The 17,405-nt window shown below is 50.7% G+C and overlaps 1 protein-coding gene across 2 annotated transcripts in view; it reads right to left on the reverse strand.

The window, feature by feature from the left end:
- The window catches only part of Cacna1a (calcium voltage-gated channel subunit alpha1 A), a 233,803-nt gene extending 217,357 nt beyond the window's left edge, over nt 1–16,446 (reverse strand). For both annotated transcript variants that reach the window (XM_035442551.1, XM_035442550.1), the window contains exon 1: nt 16,148–16,446. In XM_035442551.1, the coding sequence (XP_035298442.1) occupies nt 16,148–16,446 (299 nt within the window). The remainder of the gene's footprint in view (nt 1–16,147) is intronic.
- Between the last annotated feature and the right edge of the window lie 959 nt (nt 16,447–17,405).

Below are 17,405 nucleotides of genomic sequence, written 5' to 3' on the forward strand. Positions count from 1 at the left end.
GCCATGTGGTGACAGCAGTCCAGCGTCTTCCGTAGCCCTCCTGCTCCATTACACACCAACATGTCACACTAGAAGGAAATGGTTCAGTTTCAACAATCCAATTCTGGAGTTTGGGGTGTGGTGCAGTTCTTATTTGGTCATTTACAGGAGCCCAGGCTGTTTGGGGACTTGGAGAGTTTGCTTTCCTCTGGAAACTGTTGAAATAGAAGAGCTGTTATCACCCACATGCCATCAGGAGCACACACACCTCTGCACGCCGATAACAGAAACACACAGACCAGGACCCAGCACCCATTTGGAGCCTTATGTGGTCTTTAGGATTCAGGGGGCACCCCCTTTACAGGCTCTCGGAGCCAAAGGCATTTTCAAATGGCATGGGTATCATTTGGGAAACAGAGTTAGGATGTGAATACAGGACGTGTGACTGTGCTTCCTTCCATACCCTACACCACAGTGCTGGACAGCCTCAATTCCAAAAGCCAAGAACAAAAGCCAGTAGCCTTTGTACAACCCAGTTGCATCTCCCAAGACTTCTGCATAGGCTGCACCAAGGACACAGAGACAAAGCCATACAAACAGCCTTCATGGATTCGAACCACATTTTGTGTGTTGTTAGGTAGAACAAAGGAGATGTAGACACCACCTCTTTCTTTTTAATTCATGTGAGCATGCACAGGTCAGGGGCCCTGTTCACCTCCTTTCAAACAGGGTCTCTCACTGGCCTGGAGCTCACCAACAAGGCTATGCTGGCCAGCAGGACCTGGGTACCTGCCTGTCTCTGCCGCCCCAGTGCTGGGATTATAAGCACACCAACCATCCATGCCTTGCTTTTTCCAGGGGTGGTAGGATTCTAACTCATGTCCTTATTTTGCAGAACAAGCACTTCGTCATCTCCCAGTCTCTACCTAGACTCTACTTCGGCACAACACTGTCAAGAATGAGCCAGCCACATCACTTCCAGGAATCTACCTAAAGAAACAGGAAAACAGATATGCTCACCCAGGCCCCCTGACTGGTGCTGATGGGAAAAGTCCAGTCTCAAAGCAGAGACAACACATGACTCTACTTGTGTCAGATGGTCAAAGGTGTAAGGTACATCGGAGCAGGGGAATGAGGACAGATTGTGTCATTTCCTGTGGAGTAATGTACAAGTCTCACATGGCCCATGGTCTTCCTATGCCTCTCGAGGCCACACAATAGGTGGTTGGATGGGTGAATATACTTCTCCTTGAATCTTAACCTGCATCACTCCATGCCTTTGCCTTCTGGGGATGACTGGGCTGCACCCTGGTGATAGGAGGAAGGGACCCCAGAGCCACAGCTGACGCTAGAGATGCCCAAACCAGGAACCCAAAGAAAGTGAGGCACGACTTAAGGGCTGGGTAGCAGAAGGAGGCGGCAAGTGAAGGAGAAGCCCCAGCAGCTTACAGTCCCACATTCTCCAGCTTCAGCTGAGACCTCCTTCCACACGCTCATCTATATTTATATCAACGGATCTGCTGGTAGCAGGCTTGTTGCTGATCGTGTGAGATCTGAGGTTCACAGAAAACTGGCTTAGACACCCAGCAGGGAAGAAAAGCTGTAAATGAAGTTTAAGTCACCCAAAAATCCTAAATCCACTCACTTCCTTCAAAGTAGCCCAAGGCATCAGGGTTTCTCTGCCTGTTTTCCTAGCTCTCTGGGCTAAAGAACTCTTCATTGGTGAGGCTTCACTGGTGGTTCAAAACATTTCTGACTCCTACTCAGGTAACAGCAGCATCCAATCTCACCACCCACATCCGGGACAACCAAAAACAGCTCCAGACATTGGCAAATAAAATCACCTCAAGTTCAAAAGTTCAGCTTTACATATGGACCACAACAATGTCCAGATGTTATTCTTTCCTTTCCCTGTGCCACATACATCTTGAAAATGTCAATCACCCTGCCTCAAAACTCCTTCCACAGATTCAAAGGCAGCAAGTCTTGGGTGTGGAGACAAGAACACCATTGAGAATGTATCAGCACCATGGACAGAGCCAGAGCGCAAACATGTTCCCTGCAGTGTTTAGAACAGCCAGACCAAGGAGACAGTGACAAGAGGCTCTCCACACCCCAGAAAGCAGTATATCACCAGATATTAACAAAAATCTTTTCTGGGGTTTCTGCCAATGCATACAGCACCACTGTGAGAATTTAAACAAGACGCCCCTTTCTCAAGTTGTTAAGCCCATCTGTCAAAAACTGTCATAATATCCTCAATTTGTTAGAGCAAGATTTTTAAGCTCCAACAACAAATATACAGCTCTCTGATGCCTCTGATGTGTGATCTGCTACCTTTGTTCAGTGTACAACCTGCCTGACCAGACATGGTGGTCTGATGTGTTCCAAGGAAGACAAGGAATTGTACTCACAACTCTGTATCCATAAAGGGGTATGGAATGAACTGCATCAAAGTATCCTGGGAGCTCTTTGTGCATGGGAGAATGCCCACAGAGTTCACATCCTTCTTTGTGCACTAGATATTCAATAACTTAAGAGTCTGGGCTTCTTGGAGTAGGTGACCTGGGAAGGAGCTGCTATCTACGGAAGACTTGTGGGAATCGACACAGGCGGTGTGGACACCATTATGCAAATGAGCTGGGTCTTTGGGATAGATCGAAGAAGCAGAATGGAAGAGTGAGACCAAAGATGAGACCAGGATCAGGCCGCAATGCCTCATAGAACTTCATGATGCTGTAATCTGTGTATTCCGGCTGTTGGGTAGCCATTGTAGACATTTCCTTGGTCCTCCTGGAGGAGACATGGTCCCAACTGGCTCACCACCTCATGTCATCCTTTCCTACCCATAGAGCAAAAGCCAAGGAGCTCCACTTTCAGTCCCATGGCTGAAACAAACAGATTAGATGTTTCCAGACTTTAATAACATCTGTCAGCAACCCTGTTAGCCTTCCCCACAGCGGCCCAACTGAACACTCACAGGTGGCATGGAACAGGAAGTGCCAAGTGCAACAAAGGCAGGTGCCTGCTCTCTGATCTTCAAGAGCAGCCTAGTTAGAGAAGCATGACAGAAACACACAAGCCTACTGGATTTCTGGAAGCATTAGATAAGAGTGGGTTGGTACTGGAGAAGGCATGACAGGGTAGAAAGAGAATGCCATTGTCTCAAGTCATGAGAAGAGCACATGTCAGAGATGTACAGACCTTACCCATACACCTGCCCACTCGTTTCCCACCTTTCAATCTAATCCCTTCATCATTATATCTACTCATCCTTCACATACTAATCTTCACCAGCCCATCCATCCACCAATCCATCCATCTACCCATCCCACTCACCCATCCATCCACCCATCCATCTACTCATCCATCCATCTACCCATCCATCTACTCATCCATCCATCCATCCATCCACCATCCATCCACCCATCCATCCACCATCCATCTACTCATCCATCCATTCATCCATCCTCCCATCCATCTACTCATCCACTCCATTCACTGTCTATCACTCATCCATCTACTGGCCCACCTACCCACACACCCACCTGTCCATCCAACCATCCATTCATCTGTCCATTGACCATCCAACATCCATCCATCCACTGTACACCTATCTATTTATCCATCCAAGCAACTATCCACTCATCTACCCATGCACCTGTCTGTGGTAGTCTGAATAAGAATGAGCCCTATGGGTTGCATTTGAACATGTGGTTCCCAGTTTGTGATGCTAATTGGGGTTGGTTAGGTGATGCAGCCTTGTTGGAGGAAGTACACCTCTGGGGGTGGGCTTTGAGAGTATATGGCCTTGCCTTACTTCCAGTTAGCGCTCTCCTCCATGCCTGTATTTGAAGATATGTTTTCTCAGCTTCCTGTTCCTGCCACCATGCCGGCTGCTTGCTTCCATGCCTCCCTGCCATGATGGACTCTTATTCCTCTGGAACAGTAAGCCCAAGTAAACTCTTCCTTCTCTAAGCTGCCTTGCTCATGGTGTTTTATCACAGCACCAGAAAAGTAGACAAGACACTCCATCCATTAACACACTTGTCCACCGTCCCCAAGCCATGTACCCACGATCCACAACAGAAACCGCTTCAATGTGATTAAAACCAGACAAAATTGTCGAAAGTTCACACTCAAAAAACTTGCAAAAGCAGTTAAAGGCCACAAACCTTTCCAACTCTTTCCAGTTTCGTCAATGCCCAAACAGTTTGAAGCCTAAAACACCCTTTGCAGAAGATGGTCTGTTCTTAGGGTTTTGAAATATCAGATGCCTGGAAAAGAGGCACTCACAGGGGCAGGGCGAGCTACAGAGAAAGGATATGAAGAGGAAGGAAGAGCGGTGGGGGGTGAGGAGAGCCTGGCATAGGTCACAGGGACGGGAGGGAGATGGTTAGGAACATACAAACAGATGGCTGAGAGGTGGGGAAAATCTGGCCCGGGCTTGGGAACCAAGAGATTCTAGTATTAACACTCAGCAAGGTCTGGCGCATAACTGGATGGCAGAGCACTCACATAGCATATGCAGGAGGTGCTGGGATCCTTCCCCAGCACTTGGGGAAAAGAAGAGAAGACTGCCTTCTCTTCAGCTTAGATCCTGAAGCAATAGTGACAGAGCACAGCATAGATGCCAAAGAATGAGATAGAAAGTGCCAAAGGAGAAAGGAAACACACGATGTACCTACTATGTGTCATACACTAATCCAAGCACCGGATCAGAGAAGCCCAAATATGTCCATCACGCATGGGGTATCTCCCTGTGAAAAGCCCATTATGCTGAGTGCTGTCCACCCCAGAAAGCACTAATGCAGTCATCCAAGATGAGAGCCATTAAAATCCTGACACAAAGACTACACAGTGCCCTTAGCCTATTGTGTGATGTTATAATGGACTATCACATGCTAGGTAATGTACAAAGAAAACAAATGCATTTTTCAAAGCTTTGGAGCCCAATATCAAGGCACATCTATGAGGGTCATCATGCTGCATCATCCCATGACCGAGAGCAGAAATGCAAGAGAGCAAACCAGAGAGGGCTGGGAACCTGCAGGAGAGTTACCTTGTCACTGGGAGCCTATTACTCTGACAACAGCATTAACCCATTCACAGGGGCAGAACTTTTAGGACCTATTCGTCTTTTCTGTCTTTGCCGTACACAGGATGAGTCCAGAGCAAGCATTCCATTCAGAAAGCCATACCCCAAACACTCATTTGGGGATCCTTAGGTGGGGGGACTCTACCACTGAGTCTCATTCCCAGCTCTCACTGAAGGATTTTAGGCAGGGTCTCTACTCTGAGCCATGCCCTAGCCCCCCACTGGGGGATTCTAGGAGGAGCTCTATGGCATGCCATGCCTCCATCTCAATTAGGGGGAACCTAATTACCCCTTACAAACCTCACCTCTCAAGCCTGTTTCTCTGACGAGAACTCTAGCTCATTCAGTTGCAGCAGAAGACAAAGCCAGGGGTCTTCAGAGTTGGGGTCTGAGCCACAGCCCCTGCTGAACTCAAGCCCTCTTGCTCCAAGCTCCTCTGGAGCCATCGTCACTACCAAGGCCTAAACCAAGCCCACCTGTGGACGTGGGGCTGACTGAAAAGATCCAGTCTTAGAGAAGAACCAATGGTAGACTGTGGGGTGGCTAGTGTCTTCTAAATGCTGACAGCTCTCAGCTGATTCTAGCTGAAACTGGATGTCCATGCACAGACTCAAAGCGAATCCTAAAGCCATTCACTCCCCACTCAGAAAATATCCACTCATCACAGTAGCACTGCTCCTAAAAACTAAAGTCACATCAGTCTACAACTATCCTGAATGTGCATCACCAAGGATGGACAAACTGCTGACCTCACCCAGAGCATGAGAGCAGAGAAAAAGAGTATAGCTGCAGAAGTGAAGCTCAGGAACAGAGTGCAGAGGCTGGGGAGGTGGCTCTGTGGCTGAGAGCACATGTTGTTCTTGCAGAGGACCCAAGTTCAGCTCCCAGCACCCACCTGGTGGCTCACAGTTCAATTCAAAAGACTGATTGCCTTTGAAAGCTTGGGATAAGGAGTGGACCCTGCAGAGAAGTCAGTTTTTCCAATTCAGGAGTGTGGCTCAGTAGCATAGTAGTGGCCTAGTGCATACAAAGCCCTGGAATGCATCCCCATAATCCCAGAATGAAATGAATAACAAGGCAATAACATCAGCAAATGTAATAACATGTATTCGGACCCCAGAGCTGCACAGTAGTGACCACAATTAATTAATACCATGTCTGTCTTCAGATCGTGGGGTTCTACTCTTTTTATAATGAGACTGTCCATAGCCCCTTTGTATCTTTTATCCTTTCTGCAGTTCCTTGAACAAAGGAGCCCTGCCTTCACCAAGCAAACAAGAAGCCTGAGAAAGCAGGTGTAAAGGATGGGGGTGGGGGTGGAGGTAGGGGTGGGGTCTGCATCCAGGCAGCCTCCTACCATCCCCACCTGTTTCAACTCTGCCCTATTCTCCCTGCTCCCCTTTCCTCCTAGTCCAGTCTCCTCTAGATGGGGCTTCACAGTAGCAAGTGCAAACCTCACAGCCCTCCCCATGTCTAGAAGATAAGGACAGAAAACTGTACAGGTGAAGGCTCAAGAGCTTGGCTGGCCAGAATCTGCTTGATCCTGTGCTGCAGGCTCAGCCCCCAACATTGCTGCCTTGACTTAGGAGTGATGAGAGGTACTAAGGATGGAGGCCAGGGTCTCCTGCATGGAGCAAGCGCTCTAACACTGAGGTACACCCTAAGACTTGGTTTAAGTTTTATGCTCACTTAATACATTCATTCATATAAAATGCACAGGCCCAAAGTGGAAAGGCCACCTGGCAGTGTGAGTGTCACTCATCAGCAGGGTGACTAAGCTGGACTGTACCATGAGTTGCAGGGGTTGTAAGTTGGAGCAGCCTGGTGAACCAATCACCAAACACTTAAGACTCAGCACTCAGACGCTGGGGTAGGAAGAATGAGGACCCCCCCCCCAGAAAAAATAAAAGGTTAAAAAAAAGGGTTGATAGTACTGCTCAGGGGTAGAACACAGAGCAAGCATTCTTAAGACCCTGCTTCCACACCCAACACTGGGGGAAAAGGTGAGGGGTGGGGGTTACAGAAACAGCTCAGTCGGTAAAGTACCTGCCTTGCATGCATGAGAACCTGAGTTCAATCCCTAGAATTCACATAAAAAGCCAAGCATGGTGGCATGTGCTGGTCACTACAGCACTAGGAAGGTAGAAACAGGGTGCCTGGGGCTCACTGGCCACCCAGCCTGTCCTACTGGGAAAGTTCCAGGACAATGAGAGATCTTACCTCAAAAAAACAAAGTGACAGCACCTGAGGAAACACACTGGAGGTTGAGCTCTGGCTTCCAAACACATTAAATAAATACATAAATAAGGGAACAAATAATAAAAGGAAGACCCTTGGTGAACAAAAACCAAGCCATGCCTAATGGAAGTCAGACAACTAAACTTGACATCAGCGCCCACTCGCTTCCTGGTAATAGCCTCTCACAGCTGTCTCTCAGCAGCTTCCAGCAGCAGCAGCCCTCCTCACAAAGCACCCTGGCTTTTCAGAGGGAGGTCACTGTCACCTGAAGGTGCCTCTGTCACTTAACTGTTACTGGATAAAACCCCATCCTTTGCTGGGTGTGAATGGCTATCACTGAGCTGGATGAGGAGGCTCACATCTGCTGTTCCAGTGCCCAGAAAGCGAAGGCAAGAGGATCGCAAATTCAAGGCTATCTTAGGTGATTTAGTGAGACCCTGACTCTAAATATTTAAACAGTGAAGAAAACAACACAAAGAAACAAGAGAACAAAAACCACCAGCCTAGAAGGTGTAAGGCCCTAGAACTGAACCTGGGTAATGGCTCAGTTGGTGAAGTGCTAGCTAGCTCCACAAGCGTTTCATCCCCAGACCCACATAAAATACAAGAGCAGTAGTAGCGTTTAATCCTGATGTTAGGGAAGTGGAGATGGGTAGCTCCATGGGGCTCATAGGCCAGTCTGCCCAAGAGGAGAACCCTACAGAGACTGTCTCAAAAAATAAGGTGAATAGCACCTAAGGAACAACATCCCCTGGGGTCTACAGCTACTTCATCCATGTGTGCATATGACACACACACACACACACACACACACACACACACACACATACACAACACACACACACACACACACACACACACACACACACACACACACACACACACACACACACACACACACACACACACACACACACACACACACACACACACACACACACACACACACACACACACACACACACACACACACACACACACACACACACACACACACACACACACACACACACACACACACACACACACAACACACACACACACACACACACACACACACACACACACACACACACACACACACACACACACACACACACACACACACACACACACACACACACACACACACACACACACACACACACACACACACACACACACACACACACACACACACCACACACACACACACATACACACACACACACACACACACCACACACACACACACACACACACACACACACACACACACACACACACACACACACACACACACACACACACACACACCACACACACACACCACACACACACACACACACACAGGATGTAAGGCTCTGGGTTCAATCCCCAGTACACAAAATAAGAACACATCAATGAAGAGACCAACATCTTCATTTCTCCAGAACTGATGGACATTGAAAAAACCCAGGACAGACAACTGGGAATGGCAGCTCACACTGTCTCCCGTTTTGTCATACCCCCAAGAATATTCTTGAGTTCATCACGCTGTTAGATAATTAGGGGGAGACAGCTGGGAGTTTGGGCAGGTGCCCTCAACATTCTTTTTGTTTTGTTTGGGTTTCTGATACAAGATCTCACTCATGATCCTCCAGACAGGTGGCTCCATTGCACCAAGAAAGCTCCCAAATTCTAACCCAAGATCTGAGCAGTGTTCTGGTGGGTCTGCAGTGCACAGCCAGGGATGGCCACAGAAGTGGCCCAAGCCCTTGGTCTCATTCTGAGAGGTCTCCTGAGCAGTTCTGAAGGACAGGACAAGGGGTGGGAAGGAGGCTCCAGGAAGCTAATTACACAGTTCAAACCCTCACCCTGTCACCCCTGAGGGAGGGACTGAGCAGCGGAAGGGAAGTAATTTTATCTTAGACCGATGGGAATCGAAAAGTGGGCCAAACAGGCATGAGTTTTTTCCCCTTTCCCTGAAAGCTTCTAGAAAGAACCAGGACTGCACAATGTTTGAGGGATAAGTTCAAAACAGCCATATTCTGCCTGACAAATCCACACTGGCTCATCCTGGGAACACAACACCAGGAAGCTGAGCAAGGAAGTCCAAGTCTATTATCCCGGCCTTCAGGAGGCACAGGCAGGAGGCTGAGCTCATTGGCAAGCCCCAGCTATGTATGGAATTCAAGGCCAGCCTGAGCTTCACAAAATCATCTTAAAATAAAAAAAGGGAACAAACAAACAAAAAACAAGCAAACAAAACCACATGACAAAACAACCCACTAAAGACAGAATGACTCTGGGATTCTGCTCTTAGGTTTTAAAATTTTCTTGACATGCCAACCGTTTTCTTTGCATGCCACCCCCATCCCCAAGAGCCTCTAAAGACACAAACAGAAGCAGCCCCTCACTACTCAAAGTGTGGAAACTGAGGCCCCAACACCAGAGACAGAGTAGCTTCAGGGAGTCTGACACTCAGGGCTGGCTTATCCATATGCCAAAGAATTTTCTGGTTATTGTTTTGTTCTGCTTTGGTTTTGTTTGTCTGAGACAGGGTCTCATGTAGCCCAGACTGACCTCAAACTGGCATTGTAACCGAGGATGATTTTGAACTTCTGATCCTCCTGCCTCCACCTCCTAAGTGCTGGATCACAGGTATACACCACCAATGCTGGGGGATGGAACCCAGGGCCCTGTGCCTACCAGCTGAGCCACATCCCCAGTCCCTGAAGGGTTTTCTTCTTCCCTCTGTCCTCTTCAGGACACACGGCCCCCTTCCTCAGAGCTGATTCTTGGGAATACATTGGCTACAGAGAGTGGGCCAAGCAAAACCTCCTGGTGGAGCTTCATCATAGAGGAAGAATGTTCAATTCTACAGGAAGCAGGGAACAAGGGTGCATACCCCAAGCACCTGGCTGGTAGCCCCCAAGTCACCAAAGGTAGCTTTCCGTCTCTAAATGCCCTGTTTTCAACTGCGAAGCACCACTTAGGAGACCTTCTCTGGCTTAACAGCCTCATTCACAGCCTCCAGGCCCTGTGCCATGAAAACCCCAACACGGAAATGTCAGCATAAGGGAATCATATGTGGCAGCAGGTAGCTTGTGAGTCGACTGTTCTTGCAGTCACTCAACAATCTTTTAAGGTGACTATTAGCACAGCACCACTGTAACAAAGAAAACAGAAGCCACTCAGCCAGAACGTGACCCCTTCTAGTATGAGCACAGAGCACCCCCAATCACACCCATGTATGGCGTTTAATGTGACCACTTTCACAACTTCCTACGAAGCTCAGTGTGGGTTCTTTCACCCCGAGGCTTCCCATGATTTGGAGCTCAGGACCTGAAGTCCAAGTAATAGGAATGAACCGTCTCCTGGGGCCACTGTGGAGGACAGTTTGGCCACACCATCTCTTGCAAAGTTAAGCCTGCTCCTACCAGGAAACCCGCCCACCCCACCCCTGGGCATTTGCCAAAGAGAAATTTATCTCCCCAGTGTTCCCAATAAAACCTGGACACCAGGACACCAGCACTGACAGTACTCCGTTCATAATCACCCACACTGGAGACATCCAAATGTCCTTCATCTGGGACACAGAGGACAAATTGTAGCCCACTGAGTACTACTTAGCAATTGAAAGGGACAATATTGAAGGGTGGGGTGGCACATGTCTTTAATCTCAGCACTCAGGAGGCAGAGGCAGGAGGATCTCTGTGAGTTTGAGGCCAGCCTGGTCTCCAGAGCGAGTGCCAGGACAGCCAGGTTACCTAATGAGATGGAGCTCCAGTGGCGGGGGGGGGGGGGGGGGGGGCAGGCGAATGATACTCAGGCTACTACAGACCTGAATAGAGCCTGCCTCTGAAGGCTCAGTACTGCTGCCTGCCTCCCAACCCTGGGATATAGCAGATCCAGAAAGCAAGAAGATCAAGAGACTTGGTCTCAAAAAAAAACAATTAAGAACTAGAACTGGAGCTCAATGCTGGAGCTCTTGCCTACCATGCAGGAGGCCCTGGGTTCCATCCATAGCACTGAAGAAAAAAAAAAGTGAGTGCATGATTCTATTTCTAGAACCTTCTAGAAGAGGAAAAACTACAGAATGGAGAAGAGGTCACAGATCACAAGAGACTGGAGATGTGAGGTGCTGACTCAGAAGAATAACAGGGAATATTTTGGGGAGATGGAGCTGTTCTGTATGTCAAGTGGGGCACTAGCTCCACAGCCCCATGCATCCGTCAAAACTCACCTAACAGTGAACACAGAAGACAAAGCCTGCTACAAAGAGACCATGCCTTCTCAAACCTGCTTTCCAAGTAGAAGGCAAAGAACAACAGGGTGTGTCAAGATGACCTGGAGACTTCAAGTCCTGAGCTGGCAGTTGGGGTTCCCCAGAAGCACACTGGATTAAATACCAGCTCTCTGGAGACTAAGACATCAGGGCCATGAGTTCGAGATCAACATGGGCTACATAGTGAGACTTGTCTGGGGCAGGGGAAGGGGAGCACTCCAGGATGGAAAGGCAGAGAGTACTGAACCACATCCCACAACCAATGACAGACAAGAACTATCATTTTAATGAAATGAACCCTACGGACATGAGACCCAATATCGCTACCAGTCAGATGCTCCTTGGCATATGGTGGAACAACATCCAAAGAAACACAGACAGCATAAGCTGGTATCACCCAATCAACCCTGCCGGCCGGCACTCAGCATTCCTACATATCAACGGCCACCCTTGTTATCACCCGGCACTACCATTTGTTCAGCGGCCCATTATCACAAGCTGTCAACAGACCATATACTGCTAGCCCAGCATAAGACCACAATTCAGAATTCCAAGTCTGGTACCTATTGCCTGTATGCCCCTTCTCTGCCCTTATGTTAAGTTGCAAATTGTATGCTGAACATGAGGGTAAATCAGGAGCCCCCCTCCCGCCTCTGCAATATTCCTGGTGGGGTGGGGGGCTCATTAAACACTGGTTTTCTGCTTCAAAACCAACCCTGATGCTTGCCAAGTGGACTGCATAAGAGCTGAAACTTTGGGTTTGGGTCCAGGCATTTATCTAGCAAGCATGAGCACCTCAAAAGGCCATCATAGACCCGAGCCTGTTTGGTTTTGCCTCTAGATGGACAGATCTTGGGTTCTCAGGGATTTGGGGTTTGGGGACTATGGGTGAGGGATCATTGCTCCGTGGAGTAAAGTTCCCAGTGGCAAAGTCAAGTTAATTCTTCCTTCCCAGATTGCTCCTCTGGGAACTCCTGGCAAGTGGTTGCAGTAGAGGGACTTATGACTCAGGGCATCCCTCCATCTCAGTAGAACTGTCCAGAACATTCTACATTTCAGGTCTGGCCAAGTGTCTAACCACGTGCTATTACATCTCTAGGAGGTCCCATCACACTTCCCAGTGCCCCCAGGCCCCTGATGCCACGGTGTCTCTGGGTTCCTTGAGTTTCTACAAACTTGGACAAGTGTGATGAACACAGGGATGTGTCAGACACAGACTGGGACCCAGCACTGGAAGAGTCAGAATCTCACAGCCAGTGCAGAGGAGGCATACTAGCATAAGGGGACTGGGAAACTGACACTGGCATTTGATGGAGCAGGTGGCATCATGAGTGTATGCTCCAAGAAGTCGGAGATGCCCCTATGGAGCCAACAGATCCCAGCTCTCAGGAGGCCACCAAGGCCCCTCCTCTCTACAATGAGTGGGACAACAGAGTGAAGGTGTGTGCATGTAGGGCAGCTCTCTGAGAGAATAGGGCAGGTTGTCCTCAGACCTTCTGACTGGATGCAAGGACAGCTCTTACATTTTGTGTTTGGCCTCCAGTCTGAGCTGCTGAGAGACAGAGAAGGATGGGACTGAGGTGGCAAACTGTCCCAAAGTGGAGAGAAAGCAAGGGTCCACCCTCTAGCAGTTAGCCACAGTGGACCTGGCAGGTGGAAGGAAGTCTCGGGTGCCACAGTCAACTCCAGTCTTACAATCCCTCCCCTCCACAGACAGCAAAGACACCACTTTTCATATTGTCTCACAACCATCAGTAAACATATTTCTAAAATGGCCCCACACATCAAAAACTCATGGGGCCATTCCACTCAAAGACCAGCTCACAGGGAAAACTCCATAGAAGAGAACACCCCTAAGACCCTAGGATGAACATCCACGAGGCCACCACACAGTAACATTCTAGATGCCTGCAACATAAGAAACCATCTCAGAGAGTCCAGGTACAAAAGAACACGGCTCCAACCCCCATTTACATGAGGCTCAAAAGAAGGTTAGAAACCAGGTAGGTCAACTGATCTTGCTGGGGTGTGGTCAAGAAGGGGAAGAGGGAGGTCCTTTGACTTGGAGGCTGAGGGGCCATCAATGATGCCAGACCCAACTCTGGTGCTTGCCTGTACATGTCTTAGATTTTATTTTATTCTAAAACGTTCTGGATGTATGTCAGCTGAACTGCTTGCCTAGCATGTGTGAGGCCCTGGTTCCATTCGCAGCATAGTATAAAACCGGGTGTGGTGGCTCACATAACACTCAGCCACACAGTGAGTTTGAGGCCAGCCTGGACTACATGAGACCTTGCCTCCCCACCAAAAAAAAAGAAAGAAAGAAATAATTTTTAAAAGTTTAGAGAAATTGCTTAAGTGCTTATTTTTTTTCAATGCCAATAGTATTTGAATTTTTTTTAAGTTAGTGTCCTGTGAGGTGTCTTGACTCTCAGGCAAGTCTATTTTATCTCCTCCCACTGGCTGTTATTCATAACAGCCTCAGGTCCTCTGTCCCTCCTTCCTCACCCCTCCCTTAAGCAGCTCCAGGCATGATGACCTGGCTAGGAGACCAGCTAGGCCTGGGATGGGAAGCGCCCCCTTCCGGAGCGGGGCTGTATAGTTCTTCAGGCCAAAAAGGGAACAGAAGTTCTGCAGAGAGGGCGGGAAACTGCACACACTCATTCCAAAGCTACTTAGAGCAAGCGAGGCCTGGGTTAGCCAGCAAAAAAGGTTGGGATGCACTCAGGGTGCTTGAGGCCCAGCCCAGCTATACCTCTTGTGGGGAGCCATCACCTACAGCTTTCAGAGTTGCAGCTTTCAGGATGGACAGGGGTGAGCTGAGGACAGCAGAAGGGCTCCCCGACTCCTCTGCTTCCTCTTGGAAGGCTACAGAAGGGGAAAAGCCATTTAGCAGCACAGTGGTTGCTCTCTGTGACACCCCTAGAACTGTCTGGAAGCATGTTCTCATCCCCTGACATCCTCCAAGCCCCAGCTACTCATTCCAGTGTGGGTACTAGAGTCACATGTCCTCTGATCATTTTTCTGGGCTGGGAGTGCTTGGGAGGGCACACCGCCAACCTTCAGAGCCAACCTTGGCAAGGAGGAATTCAGGGGGCAAAATCCTGGCACCAATGTAAAGCACCAATAACACTGTGGTTATGGAGACACCCCTCAAAAAGAGGCCCTCCACTACACAGATCCTAATTTTCACCCACCTCCAAGTAAACCACTTGCTCCAAAACCTCATGCTTTCTTGGTATAATTTCACAGCCCCAGGAACCGACCATCTGGAGCCCCCAGAAGAAAATGCAGTCATCCGTGCTCTTTGAGCAGGGACTCCAAGAGCCCAAAGGGCCCAGCCTTAGCTGGGAGTGACTGGCCCCACCCATTACACTAGAGCTAAGGACCCCTTGCAAACTCCAGGGACCTGACCAGCCCGTGTAATTTTGGACTCAATGAACTGGAACCTGAAAAGAGGTACATTTGGGCATGGCAGGGTGGCCAGCCAGCCGAGGGAGCAGGGTGTGTCGCCCCACACACATACCAGGAATCTGGGTCATGCTTAGATGACAGAGAAACCTCGACTCTACCCACCCGCGCCTGCCTGCATCTCCCCAGATGCTAAGCAAGCCCTCTTCCAGGTTTGCAGGAAGCAAACGAGGACTTCAAGAAATCAGGGCACCTTGTGTGGAATCACTTCTCAGCTGAGGAAAAAGGGCTCTTTGCCTCTTTCCTCTGGGTCTTTCATGGAAGGGGTTGGGGGTGCCTACCTGCCCAAGACATCCTCTGGTGTTCCCTCTCAGCTCCCCAGGGTGTGAGAAGCTAAACCCAACCAAGTCCACAAGCACCCTTTCTGTCCTTCTGCCTTCGCTCATACTGAAACAACTCACATCAGGATCAGGTCTTCCCAGGCCATGGGCCTCACCCGGTGGATAATGCTGAGGGGGCTCTGATCTGTGACAGAAGGAACAGGACTTGCATACACCGGGTGGGGTCGGAGGAAGAGTCCCCCAAACCACTCAACAGGACAGTCCCCCAGATGGAGCTGGTGGCCCACCTAGAGGCACTCACTGAGGCTGGGATGACTGCTTCACCACCAGGCCACATGGTGTCCCATGCCATAGGCCCGAGGCTCCCACCTTGGGTAGAACACCAGTGTTGAGAGGTCGGGGTCCTAGTCTACAGGATTTGGCATGGGGGGGTGCACTCTGTAGCCCAAAGCGTCCAGGCACTGGCCCAGCTAGGGCCCCATCGGGAAGAAGTCAGACCCCATCCAAAGAGCCCTCATCACTGTCCCCGCGCGACCCAAGACCCAGACCTCCGGTCTTTGCAAGGAACCACTCACTCCCCCGAATCCCGAGTCTCCTAACTACTCGCAGGCTCGCTCCGCAGCTGCAGCCCAGCAGGCCGGGAGGCTGCTTCCCTCAGCTCCCGGGCCCTCAGCTCCAGCCCCTAGCCGCCTAGGAGACCCCAGCTCCCATCAACGCCCAAGTCTCTCTCTCAGCCCCGCAGAGGGAGGAGGAAGAGGAGGAGGAAGAGAGGAGGAGGTGGTGGAGGAGGAGGAGGGGAGGCGCGGCCGCCCGGGCTGGGGCAAAGGATATGGCCATTCCGTGATCTTTTTGGCGTATTTTCTCACCACGTTGTCTTCACTGAAGAGGAACAGGGAGCGGTTGACCGTGAGGCAGTTCTGGCGGACGGGGATTGGGTTGTAGAGGGCCATGGTCCGCGCTCTCTGCGCCATCGACTGCTTGTACATCCTCTGCGCTCCGGGCTGCCCGCCCTGCCGGCTGCCCCCGGCTCCTCGGCCGCCCGCGGCGCCCACGACCACCCCGGCGGCCGGCCCTGAGCCTCCTCCGCCTGCGCCGTAGCGGCCCGGCATCTCGTCTCCAAAGCGGGCCATTCTGCAAAGAGCAAAGGGCCTCGGGTTACGCGGCGGCTGCTGTTGCTGCGGCGAGCGCTGCGGAAGCCACGGCCACCGCCACCACCACCACCACCGCCGCCGCTGCTCAGGCTGGCCGGGCTGTGGGGACGGCGGCTGCACCTGCGACTGCGGAGACGCTCCACGGCCAAGCCCATCGGGCGGCGGCGCCCGGCCTCGGCTCGGGGGGCTCACGAGCGGGACGGCCCGGCCGAGCCGGGGAGCGCGGCTCGGGACATGCCGGCAGAGGCGGTGACCCCGGGCGGGAGGAAGGGTGCGGGGAGGGCTCGGGGGCGGGCGCGCGGGGGAGGGGCGCGGCAAAAATAACCGGGGACGCGATCCAGGCGATCCCCGGCCACCCACTCCGGAGAGGGAAAAATTTTTTTCAGTTAAAAAAAATTAGTAAAAAATATATATATAATGTAAAAAGATCAGTTTTTTTTAAAGCAACGCTCCAATGCACACCCCCTTTAAAACGCGAAGTCTAAGCGAAGGACGTCCCCTCTCCCCGGGACGCAGTGACAAGCTTCAAATTCCTCGGAGGTCCGGGGTCAGCTTGGCATCTTGCTAAAGGCGTGGGCTCGGCCCATTTGGAAAAAAAGAAGAAGAAAATTAAATAACAAAAGCAAAAAACCAGGTCTTTGCTACAGGAAGAGGGTGGCACAGAAGAATCTGTCCGTCTGTTTTGCTGACTTTCCTAGACCTGGAAAGAATAGAAAATTCCTGAAAACGCTGCAGCCCCTCCCCCAAATCCAACCCGGCTGGAGAGCGGCGGGCGGAGGAGCGGGGCGCAGGGGCGCGGCGGGGCTCGGAGGCGTCAGGGAGCCGCTGGTTCCCGGCTTTGAAAAAAGCCGATCTGTTTTCCTCCTGATTCAGCAGCCGCCGGCTCCTCTGCGCGCGGAAGCGTGTGTGCGCGCAGCCAGGCGCGGCGCAGCCTCGGC

This window comes from Cricetulus griseus, chromosome 3 (assembly GCF_003668045.3).
Source record: "Cricetulus griseus strain 17A/GY chromosome 3, alternate assembly CriGri-PICRH-1.0, whole genome shotgun sequence".
NCBI classification, from domain to species: domain Eukaryota; kingdom Metazoa; phylum Chordata; class Mammalia; order Rodentia; family Cricetidae; genus Cricetulus; species Cricetulus griseus.